At 51.2% G+C, this 19,619-nt stretch overlaps 1 protein-coding gene across 2 annotated transcripts; it reads right to left on the minus strand.

Moving 5' to 3' along the window:
- Positions 1 to 827: 827 nt before the first annotated feature.
- Positions 828 to 18,855, minus strand: HOXC5 (homeobox C5). Of its 2 annotated transcripts, XR_010827028.1 has the most exons (3): positions 16,541 to 18,855; positions 11,502 to 15,815; positions 828 to 4,236 (listed from the first exon to the last, which is right to left on the minus strand). XR_010827028.1 is itself a non-coding variant. In XM_013200993.3 (2 exons), exons 1-2 carry the CDS (start codon positions 16,995 to 16,997, stop codon positions 15,601 to 15,603), a joined length of 672 nt encoding a protein of 223 aa, XP_013056447.1. In that variant the 5' UTR covers positions 16,998 to 18,855; the 3' UTR covers positions 11,355 to 15,600. The 2 variants fall into 2 exon arrangements, 1 of the variants encoding a protein (XP_013056447.1); XM_013200993.3 differs by lacking the exon at positions 828 to 4,236 and having other exon boundaries at positions 11,355 to 15,815.
- Between the last annotated feature and the right edge of the window lie 764 nt (positions 18,856 to 19,619).

Raw genomic sequence — 19,619 nt, forward strand, 5'->3', positions numbered from 1 at the left:
GCGGGGACGTTTTTAAGTACAAAGCGCCTTTTTGACAGTACTGAAGAAAAATAAGTATGCATTGTCTCTCCGGATTCATTGTGTTAGCTATTACCATACTGACCGTTTGGTAACCTGTACCTCAGCCCATTAGCAATCTGTGCTTTCCAGAAAAATGAAGTACCTATCTACTGGGGTTTTGTTATCCAATGTTTAATAATAATAGTAAAAGCAGGGTAAAAGCTCGCGCGGTATGAACTCTGCCTCCTTGAGATTCAGGAGGTGGAAATAAATTTTGGAGTGGAGTTTTATTCCGAGCATTTAAGGGCTTGTTTTGAGGTGATTATTGCACAATAAGTTACATCAGTGGTAGGGGGAGGAAAGGCGGATATATTTATATACAATCTTATTTTTTTATTTTCAGGGGGGAAAATAGTTGGATTCTCTCTGACATAAGCAATGACATATAATTAATTAAATTTTAATTTTTCTAACAACTTGAAAGCAGTAAGTGCAAAGAGACCTTTTCTTTTTGTTCCTTCGTAATGCAAATAGACAGGTCTAATTTATGCAAAGAAATATGCAAATGTTTAATTGATTTTTTCTTAAATCTGTTGTCAGTAAAAGTAATGAATCGGCCTAAAACGATTTTAATAAGCAAAGCCTGTCACCCAAAGTCCTAGCCTTCACATTTTTCTTTTGAGCCTCTTTCGTCTCAAAGAAACTAATAATGTAAATATTTATCCCTTCATTTTAAAATATTAAAGATGAATCCCTCTTGTTTGTTTGCGGGGGAAAAAAAATATATATATGCAAACCAGTTTCTCAATCTCTCCCTTCCCTCCTCCCCCCCCCCCCCCCCCCCCCCCTTCTCACCCCACCCAGGAATTCAATTTTCTTCAAATCTCGTTGAAAGTGGCTTTTTAAAAAGTGGGCGCATTTTAATATTGGTTAGACAGCGTGACCTGAATTTCACCTCAACTGTTTGACTTGATCCAATAGGTCACTGCCAAGGAGTTATTGATGGGGGAACTCCATTGAAATTTCTCTCCTCACAAATGGCCTTTAGATCTTCTAGCGAGTTCAATAACTAGTTATAATGTAGAAGGGGAAAAATGAAGCCCAGAGGCAAACTAATTTGATGTTTCATTTTTATGCTGGAGAAATTGTTGGTTTTTGTTCCTCTCACCTCCCGCTCTGCCCCTCTCTCCTTCTCCAAAACGGAGGGGAAAAAAAAAAAAATAAAAAAATCCCCAAATCTGGTGTGAGCGAAGACCCCTCTCAGCCGAGCCGAGGTTTGTCTGGGATACAAATATCTTCTATTTTATTTAGCATTTAATTGGCGCTGGCGTCCAGCCCGTGACCTCCTCGGCACCCGGCGGAGCGGGGAGCCCAGCAGAAGTGTAACTTGCTGCTTGGTAGGAAACGCACTTTTTTTTTTTTTTTTTTCTTTTCAGAAAGGATTTGTTTAAAATAAATCAAAGTAGCTGGGAATCAAGTTTCTATCTCGATCCGCTCCAACTTCTCGTGCGGTTCCAAGCAGGGCTGGGGAGCTCCTTCTTTGTGCTGCAGCCCTGCTCGCCAGCAACCCGAGCCCTGAAAGAGCAGCGCGGAATTGGATTTAAGCAATAACCCTCGGCTCGGCAGTCATTTTAGTCCTTGGGTCCTTATTTGTTTGCTTGTTTGCCCTGGTTCATGTGACTGCGTCTGGGCTCTTCCCTGGTTTCTTGGTCTTGGGGGGGTTCTTCTCTCCTTGGCTCCCTTTCAGATCCATTTTTAGCCTGAAAATATTTATTTATTTGCTGCCGGGGGGGGGGGGAAGGTCCGGTGGAGCCTCCCCAGCCCGGGCAGGGGAGGCAGAGGCAGAGGCTGGAGGATGCTTTCAAGTGCCATAGACACCGGAGCGAAGGTTTCTCCTTGACTTTTCGGAGACAAAGAATACTTATAATGACCCACCGGATAACTGCTGAACCCTGGGTTAAGTTGAAAAGAAAACATTGGGCTTGTATTGGAGAAAGGGCGGGGGGGCGGGGGGGAAAGTTGCAGGGGAAAGTGTTCAGGGGCTACAGAGAGCCCATTAACAGATCTCTAGCTGTTATTGTATGGGGTGGAAACATATACAAACTTTAGGCTGATCCCTCCTGTTGGAGAGAGCTGCTGCTTGAGTGGTACTTACTGCTCGCCCCTTGGAAATCTTCCTCCAGGATGACAATATTAATAATTAACACCCGCCTCCGCTCCCGGCCTCCTCTCCCGGACCCCCTCGTGTTTACAAACGCACTTCTGAGCCCCGATAACGCCCGAGTCTGGCTTGGGACGGGGATGGGGATGGGGATGGAGGGGGCATGTTGCAGAAGTTTCTCTGGATAATGGACAGAGGCGACAAATGAACTCCTGTCCCCCCACCCAGAAAGTTCATCCAGCCCCAGAAGGGGTTGGAGGGGGGAGATTTGAGGGGAAAAATAGAAATAAAAAGCCCTGCTCCGCTGTTAGCTGCAGAGTAAATGTGGCAGAGATTTCTCAGCCTTCGTTTGAGGTGGTGCAGGGACCCCTGGCCAGGCTGGCACCAAGCCGGGGGGGCGAAGGGGAATTAAAGAGCCTTCCCCGCATTGCAAAGCAAAAACTCATTTTTTCCCCTTCATTTTGAGTCCTCCCAGAGCGAAGACGAAGCCCAGGCTTCAGCAGGCTGGGCTCGTTCCTTTTGCCACCCTTTCGCAATTAAAAGTCAGTCCGGCGGGGGCAGTCCCCGGGGACACAACCTCATCGCCGGGCACTTTTTTAAGCAAAGGGCAGGGAAGGAAAAAATAAATAAATAAATAAATGAAAACCACTTCGTTTTTCCGCTTCGGTGTTCAAATGGCCGCGTTGCTCTTAGCGAATGCATCCCTGAGCACATCCCTAATGAGATCCACAGCGCTCGTCGATACACCTTGGCCGCTGCCGAGAGCTCGGATCAATAGCCCGCTGTTATTAAAAACCTCGGGTCCCCCTTGCTCTGGGTGGCGGCTGATGAAAGGCGGGGGCGCGGAGGGACGGACGGGAGGACAGGAGGATGGGGAGACGGGAGGACAGGAGGACGGGAGGACAGGAGGATGGGGAGACGGGAGGACGGGAGGACAGGAGGACGGGAGGATGGGAGGATGGGAGGACGGGAGGATGGGAGGACGGGAGGACAGGAAAAGAGAAGGACGGGAGAACAGGATGACAGAAAGACATGGGTACAGAAGGACAGGAGGACAGGAGGACAGGAGGACAGACGGACAGGAGGACAGGAGGACGGAATCCCCGCGCAGGGAGGCAGAGCCCCGGCAGCATCACATGGAGGGCAGATCCCCAGCAGCGCGCACCCAGCCGCAGATGTGGAAGCCATGGATCAAGGGCAGGATGATTTAGAGGACCGTTTTATCGCGTTTCGGGCCGTGTTTCAAACTCTCTAGCTGTGTAAACACGCTCTTAAATCCGACATTACACATGCCGGCGGAGAGGGGCACACAGATGCCCGCAGCTCCGCGCACATGTGCGGAGGGAGGAGGACCCCGAGCCTTGACAGCTCGCAGTGAGTCAGGGAAATTTGGCTCCCCCCGGGGCCGATCCGGCTCTTTCCGCTCCCCCGGGACCCCCCACCACCCCAATTTGGGGCTGGGGGCTGCGGGACGGGGAGGGGGATCTTCCCCACGCACACAGCCCGCAGCCGCTCCTCCCAGATATCACATGTAGTTAGATCTTAACAATAATTGCAATAATAATAATAATGCCCCGAAAAGACACCTCGGACACCCCGCAGCCCCGGGGACCCCCGTTAAGGCTGGAAACAACGGCTATAACGCTGGGAAAGGCGCTCCCCGTTCCCTCTAATGTTTATTTATTTTTTTTCACTAGGGTACTTTCAGTTTAATCTTTCGCAGTGCAATAAACTATTATCTTAGTTAATCCCCAAGGCGAATCCATCAAAACCTTTTAATAAAAAACGTTTCTTGGCTTCCGCGGGGGCCGCGCCTCCAGCACCAAGGGTTCAGGCGGGGTTCGCAGCGATTTGCGGGGTTTTCTCCCCAAAATGTCCTGCCAGCAAAATGCGGGGAGAGGGTCTCCCCCTCGGCGGGGCCATTAGGATTCCGGCGGCATGGGGAGCTGCAGGAGCCATCACTCACAGCCCCGGGAGCAAAAGGAGCCGGGTTTGAACAAGAGGAGCCGCGGGGATGATATACAGAACCAGGCCGCCAGCATCAATCCCGACCTGATAAGAAATCGGCTGCTTTCCTGAAAAAAAAAAAAAAAAAAGGAAAGGAAAAAAAAAATCACGGCCCGCTCGCCTGGGCCGTAGGGGGAAAAAATCCTCTTTTCCCAGCCCTAAAGGTGTCCCCTGTCCTTTAGGTTTGCTGGGGAAACTAGGAAAGGTGAGCTGTGGTTTTATGGTTATTTTTCGGGGTGGGGAGGAAGGGAAAAGAAGGGGAAAGCAGCCCTTCTCCCCGAGGACACGGCGAGGGGCGCTGCGGGGAGCAGCCAGCTCCCCCCCAGATCCTATTTTAAGCCCCAGCTCTGACTCGAAGCATCGCGTTTGGGCTAAGTGAAGAATTAGGCATTAGCGCAGGAGCGTTGCAGCGCGCTGCAAGCCTCACATAAAATATAGGTTTGTTCATACTCCACTTCTCCCCTTACACATGACCCAGCGACTCGGAGCCCAGCCTATTTTTTAAAGCTTTCTATTTCTCCACAGTATTATAGGGAATTAATTTCGACAGAGACAGGTACCGAAGAGGAGCAGACACAGATGTAAAGTGTCAGCTTGAGTCTGCAGGTAAATATTTCCCGGCTTCCAGCGTCCGAAAGGCTTTCTTCTTCCCCGAAAGTGCCAGGGAAGGAGAAGAACAAAAATACCCGGAAAGAGGGAATTTTGGTTGCTTGCTTTTAAACCGGAGCGTCGCCCGCAGGCCGATATTTGGGGTGCAAGGGGCTGGGTTTCGGCGGAGCACGGAGGGATGCGGGGGTCGGGGTGCGCTGTGCCCCCCCCCGCGTGAACACGCATCCGAATGGCCTTTTCCTAGCAAATCCCACCCGTGTGCTCCAGAGGGAGAATGAGCCCCCCAGTAAGGAAAAGGAACCCCCACCTCAGCATCTACACAAGGCTTTTCTTGGGGGGTGGAAAAAAAAAAACCAACGTATTTCTTCCCCTAAATCTCTTTCAGCAGATGCGGAGGGTTGGACGCAGCCGGGTGGCTTTATTTGGGGGGTGGATTTGCTTAGATCCCCGATTTTGGGGGGCGTTTAGGTCAAGCTTGCTGTTCTGCTGGATGCTGGCTGCCAGTGAAGGGTGAAGATGAAGTGTGGGGGAGAAGGAGACGGGGGCCGGGGCGGGGGCCGAGCGACTTCGATATTAATTACAGAAAGCCATCAAGCTCAGCCTGCAATACCCTCTCGTGAAGGCTAAACCCAAAAGGGACGGATCTTCCACCTCACGCCCCAAAAGGGGGGTGTCTGACCTCTGCAGGAGCTGGGTGCCCCTAAACTGGGTCCCCCACTAAGATCCAGTACAGGAGGAATCTGCTGGGGGGGGGGGGGGTTAAAATAATCCCAGGAATGAGAGAATGAGGAGAAAGGGTGGGAAAATTCCCAAGGTGTCGGCGGAGCTGGGCTCTGCTCAGGGGCTGCTTTCTGTGGGTTGTGGGGTGCCTCCGTTTGGGGTGGGAAATCAGGATTTGGGGGGTGGGTGACGAGTGGGCGAAGGAAGGTGGAAAATGTAGGGGAGAAGAGAGAAAGAAGGATGAGGTGTATAGAAAGAGAAAAAATGAGAAGGAAAGAAAAGAGAAAGAATAAGAGAAAGGGGGATGGTGATGGTGTGAAGAGGAGGAAAAGGAAGGAAAGGGGGGGAGAGGAAGAATAAGAAAGAGAAAGAAATAGAGAGAGAAGAAGAGGGAGAGAGAAAAAGAAAGTGGGAGAGAGAAAGCGAGAAAGAAAATGAGAGGGAAAGAAAAAGACGGAGGAAGGCAAAAAGAGGAGAGAGAAAGAGATGAAGAGAAAGAGAGGAGGAGAGAGAAAGAGAGAAAGAGAGAGAGAAAGGAAGGAAGAAAATAAATGAAAAAGAAAGAAAGAGAAAGAAAGAAAGAAAGAAAGAAAGAAAGAAAGAAAGAAAGAAAGAAAGAAAGAAAGAAAGAAAGAAAGAAAGAAAGAAAGAAAGAAAGAAAGAAAGGAAAGAAGAAAGGAAGAAAGAAGGGAAAGAAGAAATGAAGAAATGAAGAAAAGAAGAAAGGAAGGAAGGAAGAAAGAAAGGAAGGAAGAAAAGAAGAAAGAAAATTAGATTTTCCAAGGAGAGGGAGAAATGAGGGCGGGGGCGGAGGTGCACTCGCCGCTACCCGAGCGTGGCAGGAGGGCTCTCCCTGTGTCGCGTGTCGCGACTTTTGCCGGTGTGCGGCCGGGGGGGGGCTCCCCCTGGCCCTGAGCGCGGCTGCGGAGCTTGGTGCGGCCGGCAGATCACAGCCGGCTCCTCGCTGCGTGCCCCCGCCAGTACCGGGCCCTCGCACAAAGCCTGGGCCCCCCCTTGCGGGACACGGACTGGGAGCTGAGCGCCCCCCCCCCCCCTCCCCGGCTCCCCAAACCGCAGGGCAAAGCCGGAGATTTGGGGAAGGAGGTGGAAAGGGGGGAGCTGGTGTCTTGAAACCAAAAATTAAAAAGAAAAAAAGAAAAATCAGTATTGCTTACTGGCTCCCTCTTCATATTTTTTCTTAATTTTATTTTTAATTTGGTTTCTTTTTGCCACCGCCAAAGCCCCAGGTAGGAAAATGCCGTGATTTTGGAGGCGGATGAGCTCGGGTTCTGCCACCCCGCCTGCAGCGAGGTAACGAAAGCAGCGAAATACCAGAGGTCAACAGTAGCCGCTCTCCCTTCCCCTGTGATTATTTTACCGCTGAGAGCGAAGCAGAGAAATCCGCTAAGTGCCGAGAAAACATTTAAATATCTCCGTGTCTGTTTACACAAGGGTGCGCGCACGCACGTGTCTGCGCACACGCGGGGCCGGACCCATGTGGGCAGGCTCCCGGCCGCCTATAGATGCCCACGTATAGATCCCTGCCGGTGCCCCGATGGAAATCTGCCCGGACACACAGCCCAAGCAGGAAGAAAAGCAAAAAAAAATATGTGTAAAGGCGGAAATTAGATTTTTTTTTCCCCCGCGTTTTTGGCCAAACCGCGTTGCCTTGACCCTTTTTCCCTGCGTGGTAAGGAGAAGAAAAGATTTGGGGATAAAGAGGTGTAAAGCATGTGTCAGTGGAGCGAAAGTAACGTGTGTTTGTTTATTTTCCTTCGTCCCCTCCTTCCTTCCTTCCTAAAAGGAGAGAAAGTGGAGGGGAGGGTGGCAAGGGGGGGTGGCAGCTCCCGCGTTTGCCAGGCGAGAGAAAAATCGCAAGCAAACCCCCGAAAAAAAAAAAGGGAGAGGGAAAAAAAAAAAAATCGATAACTCGGAATTCAACTCTTGACCGGGAAAACCCAGATCAAAACATCATTTGATAGGAAGGCGCTTTGAGGAGCGGATAATAAATCAATAAAATCAATCCATCAATACCATCGGCGCGGCTCTGCTGGGGAAAGCAGGGGCAGAGCGGAGCCGAGCTTCCCAAATTCACTTTGCCCACCTCGGGGAGCAAAACCCTGCGAGCAGCCACCCCCTGCTGCCCCCATCAGCGCCCCAGTTCCCCCCTAGAAACCCATTTTTCCAGCACCGAGCCGGAGGCGAGCAAATTACAATCCCCTGCGTCATTCTCCGCAGGTTTTTTTTTCCCCTCTCTCCTTTTCCTGTCCAATTACGCAGAAAATTATTTTGCTTGGTACTATCAAGTGGCATCTCTTCTGAACTATTTAATGTTTTTTTAACCTAGTTCTTTAAATAGACGACCGGACCTGGGAGCAGCACCCCCAAAGGCGAACAGCGTTCACGCTCAACCCCAATGATGCTCAAGCGAAACCCCAAAACCTCCCGAAGAGCTGGCGGACGTTCTCCAGCCCCAACATTTATTTTTAATGAGTCCCCATCCATCACCGAAAGGAAGAGGTGGAAAAGGAGAGGGCGCACGGGGAAGAACCGGCCAAGTTTCACGTCGGTCGCCAAAACTTTCTCCCCCCAGCCCCAAAATTTGCGAAGCCCCCGCTTTGAGGGGTTCCTGCTGGAGCCTGGGGCATCTCCGAATCCCTTTTATATCCTCCCAGGCTATGAGCGACTTCGTGCTGTCCCAGAACGCGTTTTTAGGTTCTTTCTAGTGGTTTAGGGGTGATGGGAGGGGGGAGACACGACCAGGGGGCTACCCCAGCCCCTGTGCACCCCCAGCCCAGCGATGAAGCTCACCATATTTTTGGCAGGGGGTTGATTTAGATTTTTATTTTTTTTTAATACCATCTTTTCCAACTATTAACGTCTGGGAAGAAAAGTCGGGAACCGCGATATTTCTCAGCACCGGAACGATACCGCAGCCCCCAGTGCCACCGGAGGGGGGGGGGGGGGGCGGGGGGGACCGGACCTCCACCCTGCCTGTGGGGCGACAAAAAGGGTGCTGGGAACCCAAGGGCCCCGAACTGGGGACAGTGGCCTTGTCCCACAGCCCTGGGGACATCACGCTGCTCCAGGGGGTGTAAAAAAAATACATGTATTTATATTTATTTTGATTTTTTGTTCGGTTTTCTACTCTCTTTTGACATTTTATGATTCTATAGCCCCTCGGTGACTTGCTCTGGGCAGGGGTCTCAGGGCATGCAGACCTATAAGGACGAAGCCCTATAGCGCCCTATAGATGCCCATTGCTGCATAGGGCGCAGGTAAACGGCCCCCCCGGGGAGGTGCACACGCCTTCCCAGTGGGACGGGGGGGGATTTTCCCCTCCACCCCCACGAGGGAGACCAAAACCCGGCCTTCAAGGACCACCCCCGTGTTTCTCGCCAGACCTCGGGAATATTTCGCTCCGGGGGCAGCCACAGGGGGAGCCGAGGACAGAGACCCCTGCTGAGGGGAGGTCGGAGAGAAAAGGATGCTGACGCTGGAAATGAAGGAGATTTCCGCAACGCAGCGACCTGCCGGGGGCTCCGCATTGATTTGAGCTGCCTGGACGCGGACCCATCCACGCACCCACACCAACTCCAACCCCCCCCCCCCCCAAAAAAAAAAAAAAAAAAGCCCGGCGTGCCCCAGATGGCGATTCATTGGAAAAATGCCGAAAAGCCGCCAGAAGCCCCCCCAAAACATTCCCTGCGCCCCCCAGGTTTGGTCTTGGCAATGGCCCCATTTGGCCCATGCGTGGCCCACGGCCCTGGAGCCAAAAACAGGGTGGGGGGGGGGGGCCAAAGAGGAGGGGGCAGCGAGGGCTGGGGATGGGCTAAGACACCCCCACCCCCCCACAAAGCATCTCGAGGAGGGACTTAAACCCCTCCAACAACACCACAGGGCCGAGGGGGCTGCCCAGGTCCCATTGCTGGGCTGCTCTCTGCTTTTTTTTTTGGGGGGGGGGGGCTTGACCCCCCCCACGGGGCTATGGAGATTAGTTTTGGGGTCCCTAAGTCTGTCACCGTGCCCCTGCCTCTCGCTCCAGCCTTACCCCAGATTTGTCCCTGCACAAATTGGCTGCAACCCTGCTCCCCCCCGGAGCACCCCAGGGTGGGGGGCAGCCCCCTCGCCTGCTCCCAGCCCAGTGGTGGTCCCTGCGAGGGGGGCTCAGCACCCACAGAGCTCCTGCACCCACAGGGAGGTTGCACACGTGCACTGGGGGGGTTGTGCGCGTGCAAGGCCCTGTGTGTGTTCACACATTTTTGAAAGGGGGGGGTGTGCACAGCTTTGTAGGCACGTGCACACTTGTGTGCATGCGTAGGAGCATGCAGTCGTGTGCCTGGATGTGTACTGGCATGGGTGTGCATGCGAGTGCATTTGCACGTGTACAAGTGCTCATGCATTTATGCAGGATTTGCTTCCTTGCATGTGTGTGTGCACGTGTGTGCATGCGTGTGCGTGCCTTTTGCACGCCTGTCCGTGCACACACGTGTGCATGAGTTCGTGTGCGCATGCACACGGGGGATGTAACAGGGCGTGGGTGGGTGCTCCCAGGTGGGAATCACTTCCCAGGGGCATCTCCTGCACGTAAAGCCCCGAGGGTCTCCCTCACCGCTATGGGGGGGGGGGGGGGGATGGAGCCCCCCCATCAGAAAAAAAAACTCATTTCCCCAGCCAAACGCACTGTCCCAGTGTCACACGTGTGTCCCAGCCAGTGCCACCAGGCCGGGGGGGGGGGGGGAGGAGGGGGCTGATCCAGGCGCATCATCCCCCCCCCAAAGCCCCACATTAGGAACCTGCAGCTTCCCCAGAACACACCGATCGTGCCCCCCCCCACGGGGACAGCATCCCCCCCTCTATACCAGGCTTGAGGCCTGGGGTAAACCCAGGAGGACGGGGCCTAGCAGAGGGGTGCAGGCCCAAGGGGCGGGGGGGCACAAAGCTGAGATTCACCCCCCCAGCACCCAGAGCAGCAGGACTCCCGTGGAAAATAACGGGGGGGTGCCCCACTGCTCCACCCGGGACTGGCTCCACGCAGGGGGGACCCCAAAGTGGGGGTCGAAGGGGCTAAGCCACCTCTACCCCCCCCCCCCCCCCCCAGTTCCTTGGCTCTGCTGCAAGTTTGACCCCCCCGACGGGACCCCACATCCTCTTTCTGCCTTTGGGGGGGGTCTCCCAGGGCCCCCAGAGCTTTCCAAGCACGGGGGGCTCCCCAGACTCGGACGTGGGGAGGGTTGCAGCCGCCTCCCACGCGTGGCCACCCCACGGGGGACAAACCGGCGGCTGCCAAGCTGCTCCCCTGCCGGTACACGGCGGGGGGGCCCCGGGACACCCCCGGAGCAGCCTCGGGAGCGGCCCAGCCTCCGCTCACCTGCACCGGCCTCGCTCCCCCGCCTGCCTCCGCCTCCGCGCATGCACTTCGTCAGGGGTGCGTTTTTTTTTTTTAATTTCCTTTTTTTTTTTTTTTTCCCTTTCCCCTCCTCTCTTTGCAAAGCCCAACTCTCACCGCACGGGGAGGAAAGAATAAAATAATAATAAAAAAAATAAATAAATCAATGTTCAAACCCCACGCAGACACGAAGAAATCCGCACAAACTCCTCGCCACGGGGGCGGGGTGGGAACTGGGGGCCACGCACCTTCGGGCTGTGCCCGGGGGGGGGCCGGCTGGCGGGGGGGGGGTGGGTTGCTGAACCAGTACCATAGAGACCTCTTTGGCCTTATCTCGTCTCCAGCAGCCCTGGGGAGGGGAGAGGCGCTGAGATTCCTGCCCGATAAGATGCTCGCCTGCAGCTCGCCCCTTGCAAAACTGCTCGCATTCCTGCCCAACTCCCACGGAAGAAGGGGGGGGGGGGGGGGGGGGGGGGGGGGGGGGGGAGAGGCTGATTTTAGTTTGCAATTCTACGAACAAAATAAAAAACCAAGGACGATAACAAAGAAAATAATAAATAAATGAATGATACAGAAGGCGAGCCGGGGAAAAAGTGTGAGCAAGGCAAAACTTACGGAGGTCGCCGGGGGATGCTCGGGGTCCGCGCTCCGCCTGGAGCCCCGCCGCCGCCGCGCTCCGCACTAAGCGCCTGTCCCACTGTCCCAGCATTAAACAGCTCTAGCAGCTGCGATGGTGGACAGTTAAGATTATATATGATGTAAATATATTGTGGGTTTGTCAGCTCCCCCAAACCATAAAACTTAGTTTAATGACATCACGTGCTCCCTGAGAGCCATTCAGGGCTTTTGCTTAGGGCCATCCACATAAATAACCTTCAAAAGTTTTAAACTACTAAATTCACATAGAAGCCATGAGTATTTCTGCTAATGTTCTCATGTTCTCGGTGAAACTAAAAGAGCTTTGCTTTTTTAAAAAAAGTCCTGGATTTATATAAAAAAAATGCAACTTTGGTTTGTTTGTTGTTTTTGGGCCATTTTAAGTTCTCACTGGGTTGACACGGATGACGGGGCAAGGTAAGTCCTTTTCTATTTCCTTCTTGTTCGGCAGAGTCTTTGGGAAGGGATTGAGCAGCCGAGAGGGGAAATAAAAGGCAAATCTCTTCAAGACAGCACCAGCAACAACATCCACCAACCATCAACCAGTCCCGAGCAAAATACCCCTAAAGAAGAGAGGGACGAGGGGTCCAAAGAGCCCCCCGGGCCCCCTCGCCCCCCTCCCCAGGGCAGGATGAGCGAATAATTAATCATAAGTAACTGCCTCCGCTCCGCAGGGTGGAAATCCGAAAGTTTGAATTTTAAAGTCTTAGGGTTGGTTTTTTTTAATTATTATTACTATGATTATTTTCGACTGCTCTCGCAGATAAAACACGAGTGGTCTCCGAGACGGTTAACCCTTGCCTTGACAAAACCAAGACGCCTTGACAGCTTCCCGGTTAAAAAGGGAGAGAAAAGACGCTGTTAAAGTACGAAATGTAATCAGAATACAAATAATAATCAAGAGACGGCGCAATAATACCGGTGAGAGTGAGGGTAATACATTGTTTAAGAGAAAATAGAACGGAATAATGAGCAATTACCAGTACACGCCAAGAGGTTTTTGTGCCTGAACAACCAGTCAATAGATTTACACAGCATGGGTAAAAAATAAAATCCTAAAAGGAAATGATTGGAATCGCTACGAGCCCTACCAGCCTCGCTGCAATCACCCCAGGCCCCAAGTCAGGGAGCCCCAGTGGTGAGCGAAAACTGGCTCAGGCAGCAAATAAATGTGCAAGGCGAGCGCTGCTTGGCTTTGCAGTATTTCACTCCAAACGGACGGCAAAATGACAGTTGGGACAGCAAAAAATGGGGATTTTCGCCTGACTGTTAAATGACAGGAAAATTAAATGTCGCCGGGCTTGCGCGAGCATTCTTTGCGGCTCGCAACTCGCCAAATAACCAGAACGCAACGTCCACAAATCATAAATAAATGCAATAACTAGAGAGAGAGATAGAAAGGAAAAGCCCTCCAGGCTCGGGACGCCTCGTATAATAGCGAGAGATTCCCCACTTGAGCACGCTGTGCTAATTGTACCCGTAAAGGCAGCCGGAGCTGCTGCTGGAAGAAACTTTTGTTTGCAGGTTCAGGAAATTGTTCCATTGTTTCCGCTGTGTAAAGGAAATCCTATAAAGTTTTATGGAGCTTATTGGCTTCTCCAAGCATTTGTTTCTCCTGTAAAGAGCTCGCAAGACACAAGAGGAGTGACCCTGCGTGTGTGTGTGTGTGTGTTTGTGTGTGTCTGGGTGCACGGAGGCATGTGCCTGCGAAATATAGGTGCAGCTCTATGCAAATATTCCCGCAGACGTATAGACGTGTGCGCGCACCTCGCCGCGGTGCACGAGCGGCTCTATAGGGTTTTTGCGCCCGCCGTACGCGCCCGCGGGCGGCGAGCACGTGGAGAGGCTCGGGGAGACCCTACACAAACAATTTTCGCAGCCCCGCGCCTATGCCATATGGCTGTAGGGTTGGAGAAGTCCATCTGGAGCCAAGTGTGAGCCTCCGGGACGGATGCGCACTCCCGCTGCAACGCGTGTTTCCACCCCGGGAGCAGAGCCCATGTGTTCCGCATTAGGCCCTCCGCGTTAGCAGAGAGCAAATATACCTCCAAATATTTTAAAAAGCCAAGGAAAAGGTGTCTGGGGGCAGAGCAGCAGGGAAGCGAGGAGGGGAGCAGCCCCCAGCCCTGACCCCAGCACCTCCATCAGCCCTGGGCCCAGCACAGGGGCTCTGGGGGGTGCAGCCCCCCCTTTCCCCAGAGCATCCCTGCAAGCAAAGCCTCTCTCCTGGCTGGGGGGGGACGGACACAACAGGGCCTGGAGCCCCCCCACCCGCCAGACCGCCCCCCAAGCCCATCCCAGTCACCTCCAGTTAGGCACTGGGACCTCCTTGCCGAGTCCAGGTGCTGCCCAACCTGCGGAGAGAGGCACCGGCTGCGAGACTTTGGGCAAAATCCCTTCTCCCCGATTACACATTTGGGGAGAGAAGAGGAGGGATGAAGGGGGAAAGGGGTGGGGGAGAGAAAGAGAGAGGGTAATTTTAAACCGATATTCCTATTAAAATGCCATCTGCCAGCCGAGGACACCAGCCTGGAAGGAAAAGCCCGAGAGAAAAAAATAATAAAAAAAAAACCAAGCCCGAGCTGGGTCATGAGCAGCTCACCGGGCACGTCCATAAAGGCCCAGCCAGGAGCTAAACACCAAAAATAAATAAATAAATAAATAAATAAATCTTTTTGCCCCCTTCCCAATACAGTTCTGGGAAATAGGAAGAGCAGCACGTACATTTTCCGGGGAAGGGGAGAAGGACATTCTGCGCTAAAGCACCCCTCCACCCTCTGTTCTCCCGAAAACTGCTTTTAAAAAATAGGGAAAAAAAAATAGGAAAAAAGCAATATAAAGAATCAATACTTTGCCAAAGTAGCAGGAGGAGCCGAAAGCTGCTCCGAGACGGGGAAGGAGCACAGAAAGGCATCTGCCCGGCACGCCAACTTTTTGGGTTATTTACTGTTTATTCCATATGACAAAATATAAGTTTCATGGTCCTCTCGCACACAAAACGGCAACCAATAAATATACCGAGAACATTATTGCGGAATTAAAGAAAAAAAAAAAGTTACTGCAATGGACTGAATTTAGACAAAGATGTACAAATCTGGGTTCGCCTTGGCCTTTTAATATATATCTTAGCATTTAGCAAATCTACATTAATTACGCAACAAATAAATACACAATAATATTAAGTCCAGAGGCTATTTCTCCCTCCCCCATCTCCCATGCTGCACTCTCCTGCTCGGAGATTTCGGAGGGTCCGCGCAAGCCGGTGTCTCCCGGTCTATTCATTTCTTTTATATGCAAATAATAATAAAATAACGCCATCCGAGTGCCACGAAAAGCCCCCCCGGGGACCCCCCCCGGCCCCTCTGCGAGGCTTCGCGGGGGGCTGAGGACAAGTGCAGGGAGGCAGCGGTGGGGCTTTGCCGAGCCGCAGCCAGGGTCAACATTTTCCTTCCGACTTCAGGGAGCAGAGCGGGGGGGTCCTGCCTGAGCATCCCGGCAGGCAGATGGGGGCTCACCCCCCCCCCCCCCCCAACACACACCAGCCATTTCCTTCCCCCAGAAGGGCGAGCAGAGGGCAAAGAGGAGGCTGGGACTTCAGGCTTGGCGTTTGGCTCTGGGTTTTTTGTTCTTTTCCTCCTTCGCCAGCTCTCTGATTTTTTTTTTATTTTTATTTTTTTCCTATGAATATTGCGATTTTTAGAGCTGACGGATCAGGACCCAGCCACCCTGCGGATTTATATTTTTTTAGCCTTTTTTTTTTTCTTTCTTTTTTTTTTTTTTTTTTCGAGCAACCTCACGGTGATTTTTTCCCCAAAGAGCGCACAGGTTAGGACACTTAGTAACAACCTAAAGAGCGATACACTAAATTTTGCATGAAGCTAACAGCGGGTTTTTGCATACTAACAAGAGATCTCCTTTGTCTGACGGATTTGTGAGGGTACGGACCAGAGTCCATTCAGCATCTCCCTCCCTCCCCACCCCGAAATAAAAGTTTCCTCAAGGTAGCTTACACCAGAACTCGTGGAAAGAGCTGGACCCCCATCTCCTGCGAGCCCACCTAAAGAGCCTCTTTGCTTTTCAACTTGGAATCTTTCTTCCACTTCATCCTCCGGTTTTGAAACCATATTTTGATCTGTCTCTCGTTCAAGCACAGGTTGTTGGCTATCTCAATGCGCCTCCGCCGGGTGAGGTATCTGTTAAAATGAAATTCTTTCTCCAGTTCCAGAGTTTGGTAGCGGGTGTAGCTGGTCCGGGACCGTTTGCCATCCGTTTCTGGAAAACGCAAGACACCACATGAAAAGCCAAACCGATTCTGGAGAGATTTATTTTTGTATTTTTTATTTTATTTCATTATTTTTTTTATTTGTTAAGGATAAAATCGGGGTACAAGAGCGGGATACAGAGAAGTTTGCTGGGGCACTTCGGGCACTTGGGCTTTGGTCACGCAGGGAGGCTGGGAGTGCAGGAGCCTGAAATCCTTCATTCCCCAACACCTTCAGCCCCAAGTCCCCCCCTTCCTTCCAAGGCACAGATCAAACGCATGTAGATTAGCCAGAAGTGAACCTGTTTCCTCTCAGACAATAAGGAAGTGTACAAAGGAGGGAAATATCTTTTCTTGGGGCTCTCGCCTTTCTTTTCCTCAGCCCTGGGAAGGTGGAGGGGAAAATTCTGCCCACACTTCCCTCCCTCCACCTTCGCTTCTGGTGTCTTTTTTTAAAGCTCACCCTAAAAGAACATGTGTATTTCAAGTTATTTTTAACCCCCCCTTCCCAAAAAAATGGAATATTGCCTTTTATACACGTTTTGTTTCTATGATCCAATTATGCTGTCATAAATTTGGGCGTATATAGCCTCTAAGCCTTTTAGTGGACAGTTTTACGAGCAATTGATGCCTTAGTCGTAAAATTTACGACCTCAGGTTTTTTATTATTTGCCCCGTATGGCCTATAAAACCAAGGCAAATCCTGTGAAACAAAATCAAGAAGTGAAAGTTTTACCATGGCTCATGTGTAGTTTGGTCATCCACGGGTAAATTTGTGGAGGTTGTTGCTGCTGCAGTTGTGGTCCTCCTTGTTGTGCTGTTTGCACGGGCTCAGCTTTGATTTCGCCAGAGCTCTTAGATCTCTCTTCCAGCGCCGTGTTAGCAGTCTTCTGACTGTAAATTCCGGGGTTTAGAGGTGCCTGGTCGTCTCTGGCTAAAGGATGCCCTGAAGAACCCATGACCGTGCAGGAAGGTCGCTCGGGGTTAGCTCGGGGGGCTGCAGACATGTCCAAGCCGCTCAGAGAGTTGGCAGCCCCAGAGGAGGGGAATGTGATGCTTAGATCCAAGCCACTGTAGCAGTACCTGGATGACTGAACCTCAGGCACACTTCCATAATTTCCATAACTTTGCATGGCATAGGCAGGAACATTGGGACTTTGCTTATAAAACGAATTGGCGACGTAAGAACTCATGGCGGAGGAGGGGAAAAAAAAAAAAGGGGGGGAAAAAATTTGGGGAGGGGGGGGATATATTTTTTGCCTTTTTTTTTTTTTTTTTTTTTTGTGCAACCGCTTTGATTGGGGTGATTTGTGGCCCTTTGAAGTTCAGGGGTGGGGGGGGGGGGGTGGGGGGGGGGCCCGTTTTGTTCCTCCTAAAGTGCAGAATTTATAGGTGGGGATTCTTCTTTCTTTTCCCCCTATATGCTCTGCCCAAATATGGGATATTTAAGTGGCGTCACGTGAAGGAGCCGGCCAGTCATCAATTTGCCTTGATGACCCCGGGCGGGTTATTGATGGGCGCCCGCGAAGCGCCGCGGAAGGCGCGGGGGTGCGCGGGGGGTGCGCGGGGGAGCGCGCCGCGGGACGGCGAGGCGGCAGCGGCACCTAGCGCCCTGCCCCGGCACCGCACCGCCGCTCCGCACCCCCCCGCGCAGCTCCGCGCCCCCCCCCCCATCCCTCCGTTCCCACGTTTTTAATTTTTTTTTCCTTTTTTTTTTTTTTTTAATTATTACTGTTATTATTTCCTCCGCCTTGCGCGCATCCCCGAATCGCATCTCGTGGGAAAGGCTCGGTTTTGAGTGGGTGCGAGCTCGCAGCAGCGCGTTGGCTCCGCGTAATAAATCTTGGCGTATTTTTTTTTGCTGGCTGGGTGGAAGGAAGCACTTTCCCCGTTGCTTTTTTTTTTTTTTTTTTTTTTTTTTTCTTTCCAGATTTAGGGAGTGGTGGCGGTCGGGGAAGCTCCTTAGCGCTATGCACGGGCTGCTCCTCGCATGTAGCTCCTCCAATGCGCCAAAGTTTACATTCCTGTTACCTTTCCCCCTGCAATTTATTGCTGGCAGAAGCCTGGATCTTGCCTGCTGCTCGCTGAGAAACCAGCCCTCTCTTCAAAGGGCACTGCGAGGGAAATAAATGCCTCCAAATCTGACTTTCCAGCCCTCCCTTCTGCACTGGAGCAGGGTGTGTGTGCGGTGGGAGACGAGCAGCACCGAGCCCCCCAGCCTGCTGCGGCTCCGGGCACCGCATTACAGACCTGAGCACATTTCTTTCTATTCGGTATCCATCCAATACCTAGATAATGCCTTCAATGCGCTGGGTGTTGCATATTGCCTTCCTTCTCTCTGTAGACGCTGAATTATATATGTGTGGTGGTGGGTATACGTATGGTTTTGTCCTTTTTTTTTCTTTCTTTCTTTCTTTTTTTTTTTTTTTGAAATTCAAAATGGTTTACACCCAGGGAGCCTCCTGCTCCCTGTCCAGGTCGCTACCCTCTTGCAAAACGCTCTTGGCTTGTGGTTGGTGGTGGTGTTTGCTTGTTTTGTTTCGTTTTAAGACAGATTTTTTTCGTCTTTCCTGCGCCTTTCAAAAATCGCCCGCACATTCCAGGCTGGAGACGAGCAAAGGATGGGCTGAAAAATCCTCCCCAGGCTTTTTTTTTTTTTTTCCTTTTTTTCCTTTTTTTTCCTTTTTTTTTTTTCCTTCTTGTCCCTTTTATTTATTTATTTTTTTCCTGGTAATGGTCACTTAACACCGAATCCTGGTTGTTTCATTAAAAAAACTTGAAGGGGACTAAGCAGCTTCCAGGGCAGTGTTAGCCCCGGCTGAGTGCTACCTAGTGAACAGCCGAGCAAATAGGAGAGCACTGACAAAGAGGAGAGAAAATGCAGTTTCTTATCCAGCCTTCGTAATACATTATCCGAGCCTGCAATCCACAGCACTCCCATCAGCAGGGTTTGTTTCATAGCGTTATATCGACAATTTCCGCTCTCCCAAGGATGAGTTTCTGGATAAAAGTGGCTCCCCCCTCCCTGGAAAGGTTTATTGGGTCGAGATAGGGCTGAGGGGAAGTGGGTCCTTCCGCAGAGCTGGCAGATTCTCAGCTTTGGAGAGGTCGAATTAAATCAAAATAATAACAATGGTAATAAAAAGAATCAAAACCTTGGAGCTGGTATTTGACTGAGGAGGTTGCAATAAGAAATATATACTGTTTTGAACTTTGGAAATCCATTTTAATCATGAAGCGAGAGGTATGGCATAGATTCCTGATGCCACCGAACAATACAGTAACAAGACTAATTCAAGGAGACAAAGCAAAATGTATTTTTTCCCCCTTTTTTTTTTTTTTTGGAATACTCTTGAATGAGAGAGGTATGAAGGAGGGAGAAAAAGGGGAGAGGGAGCTGATTTTCAGGAACAACACACAGAAGATAAGTGAACTTTCTAACAGGCTGTTATCAACATGAAAGGTTTCAACTGAAGCTCAGAGGCCATTCTATAAACTTTAAAAATAATATTCAGTTTTTATTAAATACTCAACATAGTCCTCTGGACATGACCTTTATACATGAGAGGGTGTAACACAAGATTTTTTTTTTTTTCTTTTCTCTTCTACTGCTATAGAACTCCATTCACTTTATACCGTGGAACATTACAGTGCTAAACATAAATATAAATACAGGTACCACAAACACAGTTAAAAATATTCACACAGAAACTGTCACAGTTTGTAGTATGCAGTGATGAGCCCAGGTATCTGCTTAAATACAAGTAGGGTACTCTCGGAAATGCTATATTTACGTGGAAGGAGCTTTCGCAGGG

This window comes from Anser cygnoides, chromosome 32 (genome assembly GCF_040182565.1).
Source record: "Anser cygnoides isolate HZ-2024a breed goose chromosome 32, Taihu_goose_T2T_genome, whole genome shotgun sequence".
NCBI lineage: Eukaryota > Metazoa > Chordata > Aves > Anseriformes > Anatidae > Anser > Anser cygnoides.

Excerpts from the sequence above, each read along its gene's own strand:
- HOXC5 (XM_013200993.3), bottom strand. The coding sequence starts at position 16,997 with ATGAGTTCTTACGTCGCCAATTCGTTTTATAAGCAAAGTCCCAATGTT. Across the intron at positions 15,816-16,540 it reads CAAACTACACATGAGCCATG|AAACGGATGGCAAACGGTCC; the intron begins GTAAAACTTTCA and ends TGCGTTTTCCAG.